Here is a 22,448-nt window from a genome sequence, read left to right as displayed (position 1 = left end):
TGTTACAGTTTATCAGTTCAGATATTTCCATTTGTGTGAAAACAGAGCAATGATGTCTGAAGGGCAAACTCAGCTTTTAAATATTTGGAAAGCTTTAGGGACAATAGCTTGAAATGTTACAGAGCCTTCTGTTGGACATGGGTTTGGTGCTTTATGAAAAATGAATTAATGCTAATTATCCAGATATTGATTAATATTTGGTCTTCCTCAAATACCAAAGTGGTCTTATCAGCATCTTGTGAACCGTTTCTTTTTTCTTTTTTTCTTTAAATAGGGCAATGTGATACTAATTGTTCTTTCAGTGCTTTATCTGTAAAGATTAGGGCTCATAGAGAAGAGAGAAGTTCTTCAGTTTAGTCGAGTACTGCAGAAGTGGAATAAATTGTTTCACAGGTTGTATGGAAAAAAAGGGTTGGACTTGCTCCCAGCCTCATGTTTTGGTTTGCCAATGGAGTCCATGACTGCATACAGCTCAGCTGTTGCTTCTGGTTCTGCCCGTTTCAATTTTAACTTGGAAGAACCTGTGTAGAGTGGCTTTCTCCTCTCTTTCTCCCTCTCTTATCTCCCATTGTCCCCTGGGACATACCGTTTCTGCAAACTCTGCACGACTTATCCCCGTGCATGGTTTACACTTGAAGGCAGGAGTGACTGACTGTGATGGGATGTCCAAAACGTGAATGGAACTTGGTGCTGCTCAGGTGATGGTTTCATGTCTCATTTGGGAGGGAGGGGAAGCAGTTGAACAATAACCTGGATCTTTGTATTGTTTCTGTTCACTGGAAACAGATTCTACATATTTTACATTTGTTTTTCAGTTGATGTGAAGCAAAACTGCCTCACGAGCAGGAGCTCATTCCATGGCTGTTTGAGGAACCTCGTGCTGACCAAGGGCCAACAGGCAGAATTATTTGACTTCAGCAGAGCTTTTGACCTTCGTGGAGTCTTTCCTCATTCCTGCCCTGGGACTGAGCATTGAACTGCAGCAAAGCCTGTCTGGACTGAGAGGGTTTTGGGGTTTTTTTTTGTTGATCTGTTACTTTTCATTCTCATTTCATAATGAAGAATTGTTGAGAGCCTGCATCTCTTTGATTTTCTGGTTGTTTTCCAACTCAGGTCACTTAATTTTTTTTTAGTCAGAAGCTCTATGTCTGCATTTTAACGAAATGGTTTTAAACAACAAATACCTCTACTACAATGTTAATGGCATTAATTAGGGTATTTTTCTTTTGGGAATTTTTATTAATCAGTGTTTACAGTATGTTTTCTTTTGATTACTTGACAGTATTTCATTTTATTGTTTGTCATTTTATGAAAAGGTAATAATTTTGGACCACGTAATAAAACTGCAATAAATTGTGCATTATTTCATGTAGTTCAATTGTCCATACATTTCATTTAGAAGAAAAAGAACCAGAAGGCTAAGTGAAAAGTACAAGTGGATAGAGTCCAGCAGAGGGAGCAGGAGACTAAAGGCATAATTTTGAAGGTCTCAGATTCTGAATTTAATAAATAGAAATTTCCTATTTATACTTTCTATGTAGCTCAAATACCTCTTCCTTCTGCCTTAATATCCAGTGCTTCTGACCCCCATTACAGCCACATTGTCTAGGAGGGTTATGTTCCTGTTTATGCTTTCATATAATCAGCTGCAGGACAAGCAGCAACTCTGCAGCACGGAGATGCATTTGAGATGGTGTGTTAGTGAAGAAACAATTTGGGTCTGGCTTGGGAACAGCTATGTAATTTGGGAATGAGAACTAATGGAGCTTTCCTGGGAAAACAGTGTTTCTTACAGGACACAGGGAAGAACCTTTGATGCTCTGCAATTCCTAATTTGCAGCCCATTCAGCAGTTTCTGTCTTTACCTTTTCCTACTGTGCCCGCCTCTATTTGTAAAAGGAGTCTTCCAGTAGTTGTGCTTGAGCCAGGCTTGGGGGACGCGCGCTCGATCTGACTCAAGGACATCCATTCACCAACTGGCCGGATCACTGAGCAGTGACAAACACGTCTCGTGCTTGAAGATGCATCTATAATAAACATTGTTCTTTACAAGTCACTTCCATCTCCTTTTCTCTCCTTGAACTAGCAGTATTTTTGTTTGCTCCTTACAATTTTGTTTGGCTTTTACTATACATTTGTACAATTCTTTCTAAAGTCAGTTTTGCTTTCTGTGTTTCATACTAGTTTAAAAAATACTGGCTCAACTGAAACCCCAAAGCAGTTTGTCATTGATTTCAAGGAGGCGGGATTCCAAGCAGTGTCATTTTGTACCTTGCATGGAGGTAATCCAGGAGAAGAGCTCCTGGAGCAAAGAACTGCTCCGCTTGAGCAAGGATGGCAGAATGTGGTCCTTTGTGTAGCGAGCTGTTCGGGTGCTATAACAAGAGAGTTGCTTTTAAGACAGATTCACCACTGCTTTTTGCAATCTCCATCACCTGCTTCTCTCTCAAAATCACGTGTTTAGATTTGAAGAGCTTGCTTTGTTGGTATTGTGTTTATTTTTGACATGGATACAATACAATGGACACATTCTGTGTGGGCTTACTTCAACAAAACACATAACATAATGAGGATCGTAAGGGAAACGTACATACAAACATTTTGCTTTGATTAGTGGCATCGTATTATTTTCCAGAAAAGACACACATTAATGGAAAGCCATTGAAAAATAAAACCTGAAATACAGTATGTTTGTATTTGTTAGCTATTAATCCTAAGATCTGATCTCATAAGGTTCACATTACAAGCAGTAATTGAGGCAACACGGTTTGGATAGAATTTCATCCATATCCTGAAATATATCTTTAATATATATTTTTTGATAAATTCCAAATCTTGCCCCTTAGGAGGAGAAACATGTTATCAATGTAAAAGACTAGTGGCGAGGTGAAATTAATAATGGAAGGCTTTGGAATACTAAACCTCTAAGCCAAAATATTTTTCCTGGAAAACGCAGAGTGAGGTAGTTAATATTGTACATAGACACTGACACATTTGCACACACGCACACATTCTAATGACATTAGCTGCATGAACAGGTTAGAACATTCCAGTCTGTTTCCAATCCCTACTTCTTGCAATACACTCTCTCTCTCTCAGTGTTTATATGCAAAATGCTGTCTTTGTAGAACCATGGAGCACATAAATGCTTGAGGCGTCTTTGGAGTTTGCTGAATGAGTTTCTCCCTGCTTGCTACCGCTTTCTTATTAATAGCTTTCCACATATATTGCTTTTTGTTAGGAGACAATCCCATCATAACTTGGTTTTGACTTCAGCTGCTGTTAGGAGGAACAATATTCCAAGTACCTCTACCAGCATTGTGAAACAAGGCCTAAAGCTGAGATCTTGGATTCAAAAATGTCATAGATTGTTCAGTTTGCTGCATATTAAATCAAGTTAGTGTACCACAACAACACAAAACAACTTAATGTCTAACAGTATTAACCAGAGTACCCATGGGTCATTAGGTCCATTTGTATCCAAAAAGACTTTTGTCATTCTGTTTCAGAGACAGCAGGTATTTGGCTATGCTGTAGTAGTCTGGGCACTGTAAGTAGAATTTGGTTCATCTGCCAATATGCATGTCTTATAAAGTTCTAGGCAATTTTAGTGTAAAACGAGTGTTCACAGGATGGATTTGATTATATCAGATTTGGCTTTCCTAAGTTGCAAAGTGGTAAAAGGTGAAAGTCTTCCAAAACCTCCTTCTATCCTGTACGGAAACAGTGAGATCTGTTTCAGAAATAGTTTGATGAAGTTCTCACTTCAGGGTCCAGAACGTGCTGGGCCAGTTACAGTGTGAGCATGCGTGCTCTGTACTTTCCCTTGCACGGCCATTGAGAACAGAGGGTGAACTGAGCATGCAAGATGGAGGAGATCATTGTATTTGGAAGTACTGTAGGAAGAGTTCTCTCATTTGCTACGACATTTCAAATTCTTTAGTTAATGTTTAGGCTTTCTGTATAGTCATAAAAGCTCTTTCCTTGGCTATAAATACAACGATGCTTAGCATTTATATGATGTTCTTCGTATTCAAAGCACTTTCCACATAAAATCCCTTTGCTGAGTTTGTCCTTCCTAGATGGATGTTCATAACTCCTGTTCTGCTCAGGAAATTATTTGGCTGCATCTGAGCGCAGAATTTAACTCAACTAATTCTCATGTTACCTTTATAAGGAAAGCAATCGTCCTGTTTTACAGCTAAAAGAAAAGGGCAGCATAGTAGAAAGAGTTGTCCATTGCTACAGAGGGAACTAAAAGGAATTGGGAACAAAGCACTTGACAAAACATTTATGCTTAGTCCCATGAACAAACCACAGATCTACTATCTCTCATATACTTAAAATAAATAGTTGTCAAAATAAGCAGCGTATTTTATAATAAAACTGTCCTGGTCTTAACCTGGATGCAACTGTGCATCCATTAGTGTTTATTAAAAAAAAAAAAAAAGGAAAGTTAAAAATGTTACTGTTTTAAAGAAAATTAAAGAATAATATTGCTAAATTTTACCATTTTTTTATCTCAAGAAGGTACAAAAGACAGACGGGATCTGCCCTCTGCAGACATTATTGTTGCTGGTAAGATTACTGATTTAATGTTGATTTCCTTCACCGAACACTAGCAATGAAAATTAACTACTGCAGAACATGAGTAACTTTGAACCAAGAAGTAGGGTTTCTAGAATGTGAAAATCTTCATCGTACAGCTTCAGCAGAGCACCACAAGTTACAGGTTTCTCTAGGACAGCGTTCTTCATGTTCACCTGGAGGACTTGGTTCAGAATGCTTTTACATCGCTACCTGGCAAACAAAGCACCAGCTTCTGCCTCATCTGCGTGTCCAGACGAGGAACAAAACTCACAGATTGTGGGTGAATTCATTGTGCAATATTGTCATCCAATGATGGAGACATTGCAGTGCAGTTGGAAGGCATTAGTTCCCATTTTTTGCATAAGACAAAGATGAAAAAAATACTTGTCATTTGCCAGAGACTTGTGATTTCCCTACTAAACAAGCATGCTTTAGTTCTATAAAGTACAGCCCAAAACCAGAGGATTAGGTGAAGAATGGTGCTCGCCCTTGTGACTGGCTGCAAACTAGACATACTGTCTGACATCTGCAGTGCTGCATTCCCAGTGCAGTTGCAGCCCACTGTACTCTTGTCAGCCTCAGTGTTTCCATAGATGGCATGCTATCTGTAAAAGGAGCTGCACTTTGCTATGTATTTGTAAAACCTCCAGCACAACTGGGCCTACTTTGGCTATGGTTTTAAGGCCCTAATGTATAAATGTTAAATAAAAAATCCCTCTGCTCGCTGGATGCTCTTTTTCTTCTCCATGCTGTATTATACAAGATCTGGACAAAGATATCTCTCCTCAATGCAGCTGAATAATATAAAAGTTGCTTACATATTAAAGCTAAAATAAACAAAATGAAAAGAATTAGGTTACAAATAAAGAAACTATAATGTTTAACAAAAAAAAGGTGATGGCTCTAAGTGGCACCATTAACATGTATTTTGTATTATGGCATTACACAAACTTAAATCTGAGTGTATCATCAGGTAAAAGATGGAGCCAGGGGAATATGCCCCTTCCCTCTGAGCATTTGTCTCCCAAAGCTTGTGTGTGTGACAGGGGAAGGAAGGAGAAAATGGTTTGTGGCACTACAATTGCACACAGTAATGTGATCCAGACAGACAATTTTGAAAGTCTGGTAGTATTATATATGGTGGTACATACATAAAGCAGTATAGCTGTCTATAGAGTAGTTCTTTCTCTGCCTCCCTCGCTCCCCCAGCATCAGGTACTCGTGAGGAGTGACTGAGAGACATAAATATTGCAGTAATGCATGCTGTACAGGTTTACTTTCAGCAGAAAGGTGTGATTTTGTCACACAGCTACGTCTTGGCATGGCTGCAGGTCAAGCTCCTCTCTTCCATGCTTCACAGATACTTTTCTTGAATGTCTCTGTGATGCTTCTGTGTTATGCTGTGGTCGGTAGTGTTTCATGCATCCGTGAATGCCACTAGATTCTTCCCAAAAATTCATGTTCTAACACCAGGTCAGGAAATAAGCAACTCCTTGTGCGACAGGTTGTTTTCTGTGCACCGTACCTTGGTCCGTCCTCCGTAACTCCTGGGCCAACTGGCACAAGTGTAACCCATATGAAAGCATAACTGATGTGATATTCTCAGATGGTCCAGAAGCTGGAGTGATAATGTTTATACCAAAAGTAGTGCATGGTGACCATCAATTGGACAGGACAGTAGGAAGGAATGATATCCTGTAACTACCATTTTGTTTCGTCTCTGCCAAGAGCTTCTTAAAATGACAGGCATCACTGTTGTCCATTTTGCTTTTGTCCAGTATGCCACAGCCTTCTGCTTCAGCTTGCTTTTGGTTTTATCACCCATTCTGCCTGAGGATTTGCACGGTAAACATCTAACATGTATGCATCTGGATCCAAACAGTGCTGACCTGAAACGGAAATCGACAGCCATGAATCACAGGATGTTTTGAGGACATTAGTAAATGGGACAGAGCCACGTTAAAATGTCCTTGAAAGTATCTCCGACTTGCACACAGCAACCCTAGTTTGGTGTGTCCAGCTGACAAATTGCCTGGATACAGACAGGGGCTTTGGTAAATTTGCCAGTGATTTTACTCAGGGAGAGTCATGAATTCACTTTCACTTCCAGACAAGATACGCTGCATCACACTGAGTTAGGGACAAGGCATTTAGTCTAATGGTGAACAAATATTATGGTTCGTTTAGAAGCATTAACAACACTGTTACTGTAAGTGCCACAGTATGGGGATTTTTTTATTTCTTTGGACTTACTGGGCTGGAATTACAACTCTGTGACTTCATTTCTACTACACTATTTTTAAATGCTGAAAATATAGCTCTGTAAACCATGTGTTCCCATCCAGCTAGGATCTTGCAAAGAAATATAAAGAGTATATCAAGGTTTTTGGCAGTTACTGTTTTGCTGATTAAAAAAAAAAGAAGAAGAAAAAAAAAGAGTCCTCTGAAGTCTGGCCATTTGAGGGTTTCCTTAGGTGGTAACTGAGACTAGGAGTTGGGTGGTTGGGGAGTCCCTGCTGCCTTTGCCACAGCAAGAGGCATTTGGTGTCTCTTAATTGAGTAATAAGGCAATAAATTCTTGAGTTGATTTGCTGGACTATATTGCATTTACACTGGATGATGAAGCCATTTAACAACTGGTGAGTTTACATTGCTGTGACACAAAGGGTTATGGTAAAATTTCTGTACAGTTACTTGTAAGTAACTGCATAATCAGTGGACTGAGGTACCCAGAAAGATCTAGGACTATAAAAATAATTTTAAATGAAGATGCAAATTAAATGTCCAGATTTTTGAAAGAGCGAGGTGGAAATACTTGAGATGATTGTTTCACAAGGCCTTTAGGATCTTCTGCTGTTTTACCATCGGTTGGTCATCCTGTTTAGCCAAGCAAAACAAATCACTAATCAAATCTAGCTTTGTATGAGTGTATCTTCAGTAATAAAGACTTTGCTTCTTGACTGCTGCTGAAGCAAGTCTGTGGTGTTTTGTAATAACTTTATAGAAACTGTTTAGAGCTGAATCTAGAAGAATTAAGGAATAATCTAATCAGACAGTTGACAAAAGATTCCAACAGACAATCCAGAATTTTCATATGAATAGAGAAAGGAGAGAGTCATGACTGTGCAATATAACATTAAAATCTGGTTTTTGACCTTTAAGCCAGGAACTTGTGTGGCAAGCCACTGTTGTTGTTATTACAAAAATGTCACTGCATGAAACACGGAAGAAGACAAAATCCCTACTGCAAGGAATTTACAATCTAAATAAAACACATGGATTAGTACGAGTATAGTACACCCATGCATGCAGCAGCTGAATTCTCAATTCTCTGTTTTTTATTTGGAGGAGGTTAGCACTTAAATATAGTGAGGAGGAAATAGGTCTTGGGAAAAGTCTTGATAGTGAGGTAGAATGTGCTTGTGAGAGGAAGACTAAAAATCTCTTAACCATGGAAAAATGCTCAATTATGAGAGTGAGAGAGGTAAGCAAAAGGTCAGATGAATTTGGCAAGACCGTAAGGAGTCCTGCTGAGATCCAGCCATTGGTCACTATCTCCTGAGGGGTGCCCTTCCAGTCTCACTGGAGTCAGAAGGAATCACTGCATTGATTTTAACAGCTTTTGGGTCAGGCTCCTTTCCTGCAGATGGACTGGAGGATAGGAGAGACCCAGCTGTCTGAAAACAGGACTGTCGTGAGGTGTTTCAGGAGGTTAAGGACAGTCAGATTTGAGTTTTCAAAAAAGAGACCTACCTATATTTCCTCCAATTTCATGTAAACTTTGGATCTGGCCTCTCATTTTCTGTGATGATCCGTGGCTAGGATGGAAAAAAAAGATTCAGTTTGTCTTTCTGTTATAACCACTGTCTTATCAACCGCCATCTGTATTAAGCTAAAAATTGATATTTTTGCTCCTGTGAACTTACTTATCAAAAGCAAGGACTTCTACCAAACAGAGCACTGCAGAATACTGAGTCTGCTACAGAGGTAGATTATGTGTTGGTTAACTAAACCTTCTATTATATTATTTATTTAAAGAACAGAATTATGTGGTAACATGGGAAGGCTTTGCAGAAAAGACTTTCAGATACAATTTACCACTTCCCATAACTGTTAATAATCATTACCTTACAGAAATAAAAACATTAACATTTTATGGACAGATGTAAGACAACCGCTCTGGGTTCTCTGTGCAGCAAGTCTATAAAACATATGTTTTTAGTAGTGACATAACAGAGACCAGATTGATTTTGTATAGGAGCCAATTATTAAGTAAAATGTAAAGAATAAAATCAATGATTAAAATTTCTTTGACCAACGTAACCATAAATTAGCAATATTAGATTAGAAAAAGAGTTCTTGTAAGACAATGAGTCTTTGTAAAGGGAGCAATCTATTCATTAATGGTTCTGACATTATTGTTCAGGAAAAACAAAATGTTCTGATTTACCCACCTGTTTTCACAGTGGAATCGAGCCAGGATGTCTTTGGCTTTTGTTTGGCTGTTGAGTTGAATTGCCATAGAGACTTTTGAATGCAGTGGAGCATAAACTCTTATCACCCCCTCGGGTATGTCAGACTGCAGGTATGGGGGAAAAGTGACAGCTCCCTAAAATCAATATTCAGTAGAGTAAGTCTAAGGCAAATATTGTTCTAGTTCCATTCAGAAGCAGTTCTGCAACTCTTTTGAGGTTGCTTGCAAAAATCACTGGATTCACTTGATTATTCAAAGAACATATTTACGGTCATACAAATGCAAATTTGTCGATACAGTATAATGAGATACAACACAAAGACACAAACTCCTTGGTAAGTATCACATAAATGCACACAGAATAAAGTAAAGCCCTTGAATTTTAACTGCTTGCGGTAATATTGAGTCAAGTTGTTTTCTGAGATTTTTAAAATTATTTCTGTTGACATTGGTCAGTGAACCAACTGCTCATTTAAAAATACATAAAAATGATTAGTAATAGCTGCTTTTCCTTTTAAAGATGAAATTCTCCTGAGGCATGAAGATCCAATTCTCTGTTTCTGCTTCCTATAGCTTCAAGTAGATTGAAGCTTATGTACAGTAAAATATCAGAGTGCCATATGGTTTCTGTTAATTTGAAATTTGACCTTGCATAGGGTTCAAACGATCATCTATGAAGTTTATGCACTCTTCCATGATTAATGGCAGATAAATCAATTAGCAAGGTTTGCATTCCAGTTCTAATCCAGTTAATACCATGCTGAGTAGAGTACAATAGTCTCTCCAGTCTCTGTCCCTGTGTAATTTAGAACATCTGAGACCGGGGATTGTGTTAAGTGCTCTCAAAATTCAACTCAGTTATCCAAACAGAGTTTGCCTCCAATTTACCCTTCATATTTCAGCTACCTGCCATGGCTAGTCTCATTTTTATTAGATGCAAAGCCAATTACTATGATCAATGAACTTGTCTTCCCAAAGGTGCAATGATTGCAGTAATTGACTCTCCTCAGATGCTCCCACTGTATTCGTTCCAGTAATCTACACAACCATTTTAAACAAACATCTATGTCTCCATCTGCAGCATAAATGTGTGTCTTACCCATAATATATTTCAGTCAATGTTGGCAAATGAATTCTCCAAAAAGCTAAACTAACATGGATTCACAATTCATACAAATTTCTCTTTCTATTTTTTCCCAGATGTTCTCTTCTGCATTTTCTCTGTTGTCTGTATTAGATGGCTTATTCTCCATTTCTTATAATCTGTTAATATCACTCCTTCCTAATTTGTCTTTTCTTTTGTTCTTCAAGACTATTCAATAACTGTAGAGTCTTTGACCAGTTCCTTGATTACTACTCTTCCAATTCACCACCTCCATTCCTGTAAACCTCCATGGAAGACTCTGAAGATTTTCTCTCCAAGTTATCAAAGATAGTTACCACATGGAAATACTACATATAAGCTGCTATAGGGACTGTACATGTTGTGCATGTGTACACAACATGCTTTGTTGCCCAAATTATGTTACACCTAAAACGTAAGTTGATTTTAGGTGTCTATAGAAGTAGCATACCTCAAGTAAGTTCCTAAACTCCATATCCAGGCAGTGGAGAAAAGTTGGTGGCTTTAAGACCTCCAAAGGAGGGTTTTTGTATCAGACTTTCCTAAGTCTGAACTGCACCCTGACCTCTGGAAATCCTCAAAAGTATCCACCTCTCTCCTCTGACTAGATGGAGAATAACAATACAAACTACTTTGTTAGGCACTTAAAATTTAGATCCAGTTTTGGTATCTCTGTTAGGCAAACTGGATTTTCTCTCTGCTTAGGAAGTTAGTGCAAAGCTGTAAGACTAAAGCTTGCAAAGAGAATATTGAGTGGCCTGGACCAGGGCATGGGTAAGTGCAATTAATGCTAGTATGGACCATCCCACTACTCAGCTACAGATCCATGCATTTGTTGAACATCTACAGATCATTGCTGTCAAGGACAGTCCACATATGACCATTTTCTTATAAAATAGGTACAAACCCAGCATGTGTTTGTAACAGCTTATAGCTTGGGCTGCTAGAAATCATTCTGCCTTCCTCACCTTTTCTCAATCAATCCCCAAAGCATCTTACCAAGATGTCAGACTGGGAAGCACATCTTTCAAGATAGCTCCCAAATCAGCTTATTTTGTATGGCAAAATTTCCTCCCCACCCCCAGAAGCTTTTATGAGATAAGAAAACAGGGAGGCTGGTTAAAGCTGCCCTTGAAAGTGATATATTTTCATCACACCTCTGGTCTTTCAGGTCTCTCCCGTTCCATCGTCTTTCTCCTCAGAAGTTTTCTCACGCCTTTGTCAAACATCAGCTGCCTCTTGCTGTTGTTCATTGCTGCCTCGTTCATTTTTCTCACTTGGGCAATCAGGAAGGATGGGACCTAAAGGGAGGAAACCAGAGCTGGAAATATACAGTATTTTTTCCCCCCTGTAAAATTGGTGTTAGGGCTTTAGAAAGGCACCAAATTTAGCCAGCAGAAGATCTATTTATTCCCAAAAAATACATGCAATTAGTAGCTCCCTTGAACAACCCACAGTTATTCCTTCGGTGAAACTGTAGATCACCTTTCACACCATATGAAACTTTTCAGTGATGTTTGCAGTTGTAGGAACTTCATTAGGAGGTTATCTTTGCAATTCTCATCACACCACCCTCTGTTGAGGAAACGAGCTGACACTGTCATCATCTTCATGCTGACCTTCACAGTCCAGCAAGGACTATGGGCTAAAGTTTAAACAATCATTTAATCTCATTCCGGTCTAGATATCTCAACTAAGCATCTAGATTAAATCATTCTCCTGTATAATCAATGGTGGGGGATAGTTACCTCCAGAGGGCAATTCAAGCTAAAATGGATGTCCTAGATAGGTGAGATAAATCTCCATCCAGAGGTATCTGTCACCCTATCTCATTCTAGATAGAGAAGATTCCAGCCAGTTTCCAAAGAATAGCTAACTCTTCTTGGAAGGTCAGTTTATTCTGATTTCTACCGAGCTGCTGCATATAGCAAAATACTTCTCTATACTGGAGCCATAAAGAGGGAAGCAGTGTTACTCACTGTCCACAGGATGTCCTGGTACCGAATTAAAAGTCGCACAATGTGCGCTGTGGTGGCTGCTGCTTGCATTTCTTGTTGGTTTGCACGTTTCCCTTTGTAGATGAAGAGGTTTGGTGCAACAATCATAGAAACATTCCACAAATTCATTTTATTTTTCCCTTCATTAGCAACCACCTTCTTCAGGAACTGAAGAAAGGCCTGGAAAAACAAAACTTGTTATGCTGTCTCACAAAATAGTTTACTTCTTAAATGCAGCATTTTCAAATGCATAACATGTGTGGCTCAAAAGCTGCTATATTTGCACTTGGAGGTGAAATTTGGGGGGTTTTGCATTCTAATTTGAATCACTCTGATATTTGCTGGCACAACCACCTGTTTCAATCACAGAGGAATAGTTAATGTTATCAACATACACATTGATAAACTGTCTATCACTTAAAGCATAATCCCAAATCCATAAGTCAAGTACAGTGTCTGCACTAAGGTTCTGAATCCTGTAGTACAAGAAAGATATTAAAGTGTTGCGATGGAGTAGTTAATTTCTTCATAGATTTCAAGGTGTACATTTTGATATATTTGGCCAAGGCTTTTTATATTGCAATCACTAGGGTGATCAGCCTCTCTTCAAATGTGCACCAGTCCCATATATCATATTAGCTGAAGAATTTCTGCCAGCAACCTCCAAACTTTTATTCTGGGATAATGAAAGCAAGAAGCGCTCAGTGGTTGTTCGTTGACGTCACTTCTGCACATGCATGGCAGAGTCAAAGGAAACTCATTTCCCTTTTGGGCAGTTTATTCAGAATTTTGCTTGAGTGACTGAATAGGATGGATTGCAGCTGTGGTTAGAATTGGGGTCTGCCAATGAGTCCTTTTGCAACACTATACCATTAAAACCACTGTCTTTGTACCCTGACATTGTAATTAAAACATTTTTACAAACCTAGGAATTACAAAACAGAAACTGTGTTGGAGAAATTTCTAAAATCTCATTATAGATAGCAAATAGAGATGCGTTCATTTTTTTCATCACTTCTATTTTCATATAAAAGCCTAGTAATAATTAAGACTACTCATCTAGCATGTGTTTTACATATACTGCTCTATATCAATATGGACTTTGGTAGAAGAAATAACCCCCATTCTTCAGAGAGCACTAGTAGACCTCCAAAGGCTTTAAAAGGGTTGTTATTCTAGTCCCTTGTTATTGTATAAATAAATACAGGTAAAGAAGGCACCTGGACTCATATAGCTGTATCTAAACTGTCCAGTGGGAGACTTTCAGAGGTGGGGGACCTGCATGGTCCTAGTGAGCAGAGGACCTGATGCAATATCTGGGAGTTCCTGGGCAGCTTGTTCACCTAGGTTTCCTTTATATGGAAACAAGTCCAAAGACGCAACCAGCATCTCTTAGGGTCAGGACAGTGGCAGCCAGATCTTGGGGCTCCCAAGCACCTAAAATGCTTGTAGCCACCGTGTCTGTATCAGGAAGGAGTACATGGGTGTGGGCATAGGTTTGTAAGGCAAACCAGCTGAGGCTGAGGTCCTGACATCCATCTGTGTTACAGATAGATGTTTCAGGGGTTTTTACTTTGGACTATCTCCTCCTGTCTGGTCCAGTGCCCTGGGAGCCCTTCAGCACCGGGAGTGCACTAGGCAAGCTCTCGTTTAACTTCATCCTGGAGAATTTCATTTATACAGAAACCCAGAAATTGAACATTTTTTTTCCAAACTATGTGAGGAACTTGTCCCTTTGAAATGGATGCTCCAGAATAAATGATGCATGGGAGCCATTTACTGACACCAGCAGCTGGACACCTCCAACAACTACTTCTTAATTGCTTGTGAAAGAAATAACAGCCAGAGAATTGGAACATCTTTTCAAGGAAATTATAAAAACCACAGATTAATACTTTCATGGTGCTGTGTCTGATCACTGACTGTTAGAAAAAAAAACAGATCTCTCATTTAAAAGTCAAAAGAACCACAGATGGCAGGTGATAGCAAACAAAGAACTTTTACCTTGGCTGTGTCTCTGTTGGCTTCAGGCAGCAGCATGATCAACAGGTGCAAAGCTTGCAGCTGTAACTTGATCTTGGAAATTTCTAAGAATATGAATAATTATTTTTTTAAAAATCCAGTTGCAATTGGTTTGTTCTAAAAAACTTGTTGGTCAGCAGTTCTAGAAACACAGCAACCACTGCCCAGTTGAGACTAGCATGTTTAGGTGTTGATTGACCATAACTCTACCCAAATATAAAATCAATTTAATGAGTGGGGTTTTCCTCATCTTGGGTCTTCGTCACAGAGGCAGACAAAGGTCTATAAAGTTCTGTCTAAATAGCAAGGAGCCAATATTTTTCCGTATTAGCCAGTTTCTCTTCAATATTACGGTTAGAATATGTTGTGAATATATTTCAAGTATTTTCCCCCTTTGAAACTGAATATTGCTTTCAGAAAATGTTTAGACTAATGTTATTGAGTAATTTTCTGAGTGCTTGTGCCATTGGAGTGCAGACTGATTGCTCATAACTTAAAAAGTATTTATTTGTCCCAAATTTAGCACGCTATTTAAATGTAGAGCCCCTTGGCAGTTACAAAATAGCATCATGTTTTCAGCAATTGGTATATATTGATACTGTGCAAAGCTCACTAGAAGAGCTGGGGTGGAGAAAATGAGAAGAATAATTCGTCATTTGCTTCCACTCAGGGTGGGTGAGAGAGGTTTGCAGAAAAGAAGAGTGCCTGTTGTGGATGGTATATCTGTTGGAGGGAATAAAGTCACTTTATTTTGCACAGACACCTCCTGTTGAGTCTTCTGCTCTAAACTGCTAAGCGATCATAATTGCATGCAGTCTGGGACCCACAATGCTCAGGTACGTGAAGGTTACAGGAAGGAGTCACCTCCTTGTGCCCTTTAAACTACCTCATGGAGACACTGAAAACTTGGCTCCAACCTTATATAAAGGTTCTAAGTTTTCTGTACCGATTTGCCTGATAAAGTCACCATCCTGATAGTTTCACTCTGTCCTAGCTCAAGTGAATTTACAATGAAGTAATAGGCATTGCGAGGTATTACTGCATTCTTCCTGGAAGAGAAATGAACAAAATGTACTGAGAATGAGAGGGTGTATGTACACTGAAAATAAAACCCGACTGCCCGAAGCTTGCTGTGATCACATATATCTTTGTACGAATATTCTGACCTCAGCATAAACCTTTAGAGAAATAAAATAGATGCAATAGATAGCAGCTAAAGGGCAGTGACTTGAGTTTACCTTGCAGGAATTTTCATTTGTGAAATCTATAATTTGTGTGAATTAGAGTCCATATATAAAAGTCATTGCTCAGACATTGTTTGCTCTTGGGTTTCAAATCTCACATTAAACAGTGTCACTCACACGAGTCTCTACTATTAGCCAAATACAGAGACTTTTTTCCATTTGAAAAGAAAAGCTTGCAGAAAAATTAAATGTTCAGGCCAGGTACTCGGCCTTTTTTCCTCTTAACTTCAGCACTATTACATTTTATCTAGATCAGTTCATACTAACTCCTTTTCCACTTACTTTCTACTAGCGTGATGAAAGCAGGCAGATATTCTACTGTGAAAAGCGGACTTGGGAGTTCTCTTATAAACATTTTAAGCAGTCCTGCTGCATCGTTATTTCGTACTTGGTCCCAGTCAAAAGTGTCTTCACAAAATTTTGCCTCTAGTTCTTGATGGAGATTCTGAAAGACAAAAAGAATATCATCTGACCTTTAATTGTTCATTCTGACCCATCAGTCTGAGATCACTTCAGAAATCCTATTACAAACAACAGACAGGTTTACACCGTAGTTAAATTATAGTAGCCCTAAACCAGTAGCAGTCTAGGTACACCTGCATGGAGTTCAGAGCAGGTTAACAGACTTGATTCCTGTGGATATTTTGCAGCCCAGGCTAAATTTGGTTTGCCATAGCCAGTGACCCATTTTAAAACAAGACAATTTTGCGCAACGTCTTAGAACTAGAATCAGAAAATTCAGTTAGTTAAACAGGATTTTTAGCACAGCTGTTCTTTTTTGTTTAAAACACTCTCCAGAGGTTTTGACCCTTAAATCACAAAGTAGTGGCATTTCTTCCTTACTGCCAGTGAACTTGCTAAACAATCTGTTGGCATCTCAGTCCACGGGCCTTAAGCAAATAGTTTTAACTTCAGGTCTTCCTGTCTTTAGGATGTTTTCTGTTAGGATTACTATAATTAGATTTGATCACATCGCAGAAAAATAAAGGTACCAAACCATTACTGTCAGAAAACCTCCACTTAATACGTGCCAAAAACCCCCTCAAAAACCACAAGAGATACCTAAGACAGGATTGATTATACTATTCTGGGTGCCCATTCAATCCTCTTGTTCTCCAGTGTGAACATCTTGCTCTGTAACAGAGGTCTATTTAGTTCTGGAGGGTAACTAACTGATCAATGCTTCACATGTGTGTGAATGGGAAATATTCAGTAAGGTTCCTAGTAGGAACAGAATTTGGCTTCAAATCCAGATCACTGTTTGGAAAATGCAAGCTCCTCAAAAAGTTTTTGGTTAATAAGGTTTAAGGAGGCTATTGTAATGTAATTATATCCATGAATAATGCAGCTTTCACAATTATTACTGGACAAACATTGCCTTATCCATAGGAAGTTTGTCCTGCTTTTTGTGAGACCATTTATGACTAAATACATCTGTAACTAATATTCAGGTTTCAGATCATGTTTTTGTCAAATGAACTTTAGTATTACACAAAAAAAGTTCAGTCCATTCAGACAGAAAAGCTTTAAAAAATGAATTCTGTTTACCCTGTCTCACATGAATAGAAGGAAATTACATATCCAATATGGTCACACATAATGAAGTGAAATGGTTGGCACAAAAGGAAATAGAAAGTCATTCAGGATTTGGTATATAATGTTACAATCTCATTTTTACTAGCACATTTTACTGGTTGTAATCTGGGCTCTCTCGGCTTCCTCTGTATTCACATCCTTTACACATAATCCATACAAACACCTGGATTAAATTCTCTCCTGGTAACTGACTGGGAAATGTGGAACAGAAATCCTCACCTCATCAAAATCACAAGGAGAGAGAAAACTACTCCACATTTTTCTGCTGAGAACTGGGGAAAAGCCATAGAAATAGAAAGCAAGAGTTTTGAAACATACATTTTACACAGGCAACTATAAATGTATATATTTATACACTCAACCCCCATATACATATATATATGCACCTAAGTACTTTAAAAAACCATTTTTGCAAATTTCTTTTAAAACATGACTGATCCTATAGTAGACTATCATGCATTTTTGATTCACTGGAGCTTTTGTTACAAACCAGATTACAGACAGAGGAAAACTTGTATTTATTTTTTCTATTCTTTGTTTTATACAAGAGTAACCTTTAATCACTTCCATATGCCTTTTCTTTCTCCAAACAAGACAGAAATAAAATTGGAACGTCCTCAAATCCTAATGTCCTAATAATGTATGAAGGCTTTGAAGGATGAAATCTGGATCTGCTTTGAAAAAAATTTGTCTTTTCCTGGCTGGCTTGTTGGACAGACTTAAATGAAGCCAAAACTCAAATACTTTAAAACTTTCTTATGGGCAGTTTGACTTACCACCCAGTACAGGAGAGTTGCGTACAAAGTCATATCTCATGGCAGTTCCCTGGATACGGGTTGTGAATAAGAAGTGAACAAGACACAGTACAGGATATGCAAGGAATATGAAAGTAATTTAATTAGTTAGAGCACAGCCCCACTGTGTAATTTCCCCAGAGAGGCTGGAAAAAATTGAGATTGTGTGAAATAATACTTTAAGTATTTCTATGAAAAAATGAGGAAGCTGCAAAGTACAGTCCAAATTAGGACCTCCCTTCTGCAAGATGTGGCACTTTGCAAGGTGCTGAGTGCTTTTATCAATCCACAAAGGGATCTGGGATGCTACTGCCTATCTTGGATGCATTTTATGTAATGCCGCTTTTTCTTGTACAGTTATTTTTATGATCCCCAGCCCATCAACTTTTAGCAATTTCCAACATTACTCTTTGTGTGGCTGCCACGATGTTGAGACTTCCTGCCTCAGAAAGCAAGACAAGCTTTCTCGAAGATGAGAAAGTGGGAGTGGGATGTACTATAAGAAGTTGTTTAAACCAGATTAAAAAAAAAAAAACCCACCCCCCCCCCAAAAAAAAAAAAATAAATCCAAACACCTGGGGAAAAAAAAAAAAAAACCACCAAAAAAAACCTGGGAAAGAGGTAGACACTGCTAAATCTAGAAAAAACTTATTTTTGTAATTTGCCTCTGTCAAAGCCTTTTAGCTCCTGGAATCAAGTTAGTCTGGAGAAACAATTGGAAGCATTACTGCACCACAATGTCAGGTTATTGGGTACCAACTATCTTGTGTTCATAGCCTGCAAATAGCCTGTGAAAATGCAGTACTTGAGGCTGCCAAACAGTGAATGCAGGCCAAATTTCTCTCACTTGGAACATGAAATTGTAAGATCACAGAAGATAAATGAGAACTAAAATGGCACAAAGGTTAAAATAACATAGAACAAGATCTTCATCTGAAGTTCACTCAGTTTAGCAACTCCGGATTTCTGAAATAAATTAAAACAGAGATAAGATCACAGCAATTTTAGGGGACAGAGATAAACTGAAAGCATCCCTCAAATTTTAGTGGAGAAAAACTGCATTCAACATCAAGTCTGTGCTTTATATAGAACATTAACAAATGCAAAGCAATAGACCACATGTTCTGTGATTTATTGGTTCCCAGGAACCAATCTGACCTTTCACTGGTAGGAATAGAAATGCTGATCTACACACATTAGTATTTATGTGCAGTGTGCATTTGTGTGTGCTGTATTATTTTACATAGGGTCTGTGGTCCAGGAGACAGAAAACTGGCATGGGCATGTACCTTGACTCTGGAGGCAGATCCAGGCACTCGTAGAATTCCTTCGGTTTCCAAACCTGTTTCCTCAAGCTTGAGCAGCAACTGAAAAAAACCCCAACAAAACCCAGGAAAATACTCAGAAGCACTTAAAAATACCATTAACTTTTTTACACTCTAGATATCCTTGAAATTAATTTGAAAAAGATGCATTTCTATATAATATGCTAATGAAAACAAGCCAGCTTATATACACAAACCTTCCTAATTTGTTCTCCATATTCCTGACCCTGAAATAGAGGGTACGGAAAACTGATAATGCAATAGGCTCCTCTGTCCTTGATTTGAGACTTAGCACTAGTATAGAATAATTAACACATAAACGTATTAATAAAAGGGCAGATACACTGGGTAAAACACAATGGTGTTTTGAGGGAAAATTAACCTCTGAGAAATGTTTAAATCTTTCCCCGAGGAGCACAATGGAAAAGTCTATAGATAACATACATTTCTGGGACCTGAGAACTCAGATTAGAAAATGATCCCAGGATATTTGAAATTTCTGTGGATAGAGGAATAGGCTTTCCACTCTAATTCTTTATTAAAAAATGAATATGTTTTGGTTCAACATAATTTAGAACAAGGGGAAAAAATAAAATAATTTCCTAGCATTTATTCATACAGCTCTGGAATTTCACCACCAGCTCTGCATCCTGCCATAGCTGTTGGATCCTTCTAATTTCCCATGGTATCTTGACAGCAGAGCTGTGGACCTGATTGCAAAGTGATGTGAATATTCAAGTCATGTCAGTCTTTCCCCACTTCACACCACTTCCCCTTTTGTCAGTATTTACAGGGAAATTTGTTATAGTTTTGAGTCCGTATAAACCTGTATAATTGCATGTGTGCTTGTGTCTGTGTACCTGTCTCTAAGACATCTGCTGGTTGTCATTGTACTGTCAAACAAATTATATAAAAGATATTTTCTTGTCATACAAACCTCAATGAGGAGATACCACTTCCATTCTGGAAATAATAGCTAAGTAATACCTATGGTTTGAATTCAAGTGAAATTAAAACTCCTGAGACAGCTCATCTCTGCCACTTCTGCACACAATTTTGTGTGCTCTAATTTAATGAGAAAGGGAAACAGAAACCCAGACATTTGTTTCCCAAAGTTTTCTGTATAGTACTATATAATTACGAAAATGGACAGAGGTCCCCACCTCTGATAAAACACACAAAAGGAGCAAATTTTATCTCCTTGTCACAAGGTTTTCAAACCACAACATACAGACAGACAACCTGTAGACACCTTCAAGTCTGTAAAGCCTACATCTTCTTTTATCTGATGTCTGCTTTGAGTGTCAAAGCAAATGATGGAAATGTGAATCTTAGTGGCCGAGCAGGCTGAGTTGTACTCACTTTTTGGAAGATGAGGGGTACTTTTATTCCAGGAACCTTCTTTTGATCATTCTCCAGCAGTATGGTGAGAGGGACTCCAAACAAACCATTTTCTTAAAAATAATAACAACAAATGTGAAAAAGAGGAAACACAGCCTTGTATGCGTCTTCTTCACAATGCTGAGCGGCGCCCAGGTGGCTGCCATGGGGATGCCACAGCACGGTACCTCGTCCTCGCACTCTTTCCACGCGGTTCCTCTTCAGCTCCACCCCCAGTGCGTCATAGAAGGCCGTTAGCTCAATCAGGGAGAGGTAGCGGATCTTCTTCATGTCTTCAGGAGACAGGTCTCCAACCTCTGTGAGTCCAAAACGGCTTTTCCGAACAATGAATTTCTACAGTAGAGATGGGTCGCATCTTTATTTGCACAAAAATTACAGGATGTGAATTTTTGTTTTGAAAGAGATGCCTGTATTGTGATAGGAAGTCATATTAGGGTAGATGGATAACACTAAAGAGCTGAACTACAACTCTATATATTGGCCTGGTATGTTGACATAATTTGCATCCATCTGAAACATAAAATTGAGCTACTTGATTATCAGGTTCCCTTGCTGTTTGAGTGGTGAGCAGTGGTGGAACAGAGGTGCCAACCTCAGTGCCTGTACTCCAGCTGGGACAAATGAGCTACATGCTTTTGCCTGATTTCAGGAGAATATAACATTTTGCTCTGCTTCTGCCTCCCCTAGAGTGTCTTTGAATGCTGTTGAAGTAGCTGACACATTTCATCATGGATACGGTTGTATATCAATTGTGTGTGTGTGTGTGTGTAATGAATCCATGCCTGCTTTGCATACTACTATTAACTTATGAGATCTTTTTGGAGAGTTTATACTAGACCTGAGGAAAAGCCCAGAAGCAAAATCACTTAGTCCTGATGCCAACCTGCCAATTTACTGGTAGTTTTTATTACTCAAGAAGGATTTAGGCTTGGAAACAGTACTCCCAGCAGCTAAGAAATAATTTATTCAAGTAGGCTTGAACTAAATGATACTTAGCAATTTGAGGGCATGTGAAGATGTCTACATATTTTAGAAACTGCAGTGTCACGGACCAGAGCCAGGAATGTTGTGTCATGACAGAAACATTTGTACAAATGTCAAAAGGAACAAATATCCATCAGTTTTTGACATAGTGGTTAGACACAATAACAAAGCTATAGTAAAAAACATGCTTTTCAAAGAACTGTGGATCTTTGGTATTGTATGTTGTTTTAATTTTATTGTAATTTAAACCAGTAATTGTTACTCAGAGGTATAAAGAAATAGCATTACAAATCATCTCCTCCCTTTAATAATGTTTTGCTTCTGGAGATTTCAGCCCAGTCCTCCCTTTTTTAAACAAATTTGGACCCAGTAGGTTTAACCCATCTTTAGATGAAGCCTGTCAAACAGATTAATAAAAAAAGCGATCAAAAAAAGAATTAAACTTACACGAGATTTCAAAAGTAAGAGAGGATAGAGGACACCTAGATCATGTAGGTTAGGACTTCCTAAATCACATTGCACACGGTCTTTCAACAGGAGTTGATCATAATTGGGCAAGAAAGAGTGCAGGAGATGGAATAACTAATTTACATGCTGTCTGGGGCATTTTAGGTTAGAATCTTCCATCCCTAGAAGGCCGCAATTCCACTGTTACTCTTATGCCAAGACTTAATAGCATAACAAAAACTACATGGAAAATAGTCTTCCGAAAACACATGAAATGCTAAAGAATATCTATGCGTTTTGGCTCCAGTGATGCAAAAAGTCCAAACGCAGTCAAAAGACAATGAATCATCTCGAAAATAAGAAACAATCACACAGTACACATAGATTTTCTGAGGGGAAAGAGAAGTATGTTTGCCAAGAAAAAATGACAAAAACTCCAAAACCAATTACA

General features: G+C 38.5%; 2 protein-coding genes across 3 annotated transcripts in view; one reads left to right on the top strand and one right to left on the bottom strand.

The window, feature by feature from the left end:
• The window catches only part of LAMA1 (laminin subunit alpha 1), a 108,431-nt gene extending 107,075 nt beyond the window's left edge, over positions 1-1,356 (top strand). The window contains exon 63 of the mRNA XM_075744399.1: positions 816-1,356. Within this exon, the coding sequence (XP_075600514.1) occupies positions 816-976 (161 nt within the window). The 3' untranslated portion in view covers positions 977-1,356. The remainder of the gene's footprint in view (positions 1-815) is intronic.
• A 374-nt stretch (positions 1,357-1,730) lies between these two features.
• ARHGAP28 (Rho GTPase activating protein 28) overlaps positions 1,731-22,448 on the bottom strand; it is a 76,956-nt gene continuing 56,238 nt past the window's right edge. For both annotated transcript variants that reach the window (XM_010307919.2, XM_075744411.1), the window contains exons 6-15: positions 20,734-20,899; positions 20,528-20,619; positions 19,130-19,207; positions 15,733-15,895; positions 14,189-14,271; positions 12,167-12,364; positions 11,345-11,488; positions 9,045-9,199; positions 8,344-8,408; positions 1,731-6,479 (exon numbers count right to left, since the gene is read on the bottom strand). In XM_010307919.2, coding sequence (XP_010306221.1) covers positions 6,388-6,479; positions 8,344-8,408; positions 9,045-9,199; positions 11,345-11,488; positions 12,167-12,364; positions 14,189-14,271; positions 15,733-15,895; positions 19,130-19,207; positions 20,528-20,619; positions 20,734-20,899 — 1,236 coding nt within the window. In that variant the 3' untranslated portion in view covers positions 1,731-6,387. The remainder of the gene's footprint in view (positions 6,480-8,343; positions 8,409-9,044; positions 9,200-11,344; positions 11,489-12,166; positions 12,365-14,188; positions 14,272-15,732; positions 15,896-19,129; positions 19,208-20,527; positions 20,620-20,733; positions 20,900-22,448) is intronic.

This window comes from Balearica regulorum, chromosome 2, assembly GCF_011004875.1.
Source record: "Balearica regulorum gibbericeps isolate bBalReg1 chromosome 2, bBalReg1.pri, whole genome shotgun sequence".
NCBI classification, from domain to species: Eukaryota; Metazoa; Chordata; class Aves; order Gruiformes; family Gruidae; genus Balearica; species Balearica regulorum.
Note: the sequence above shows the minus strand (reverse complement) of the source record. Positions and strands in the feature narration are given on the sequence as shown.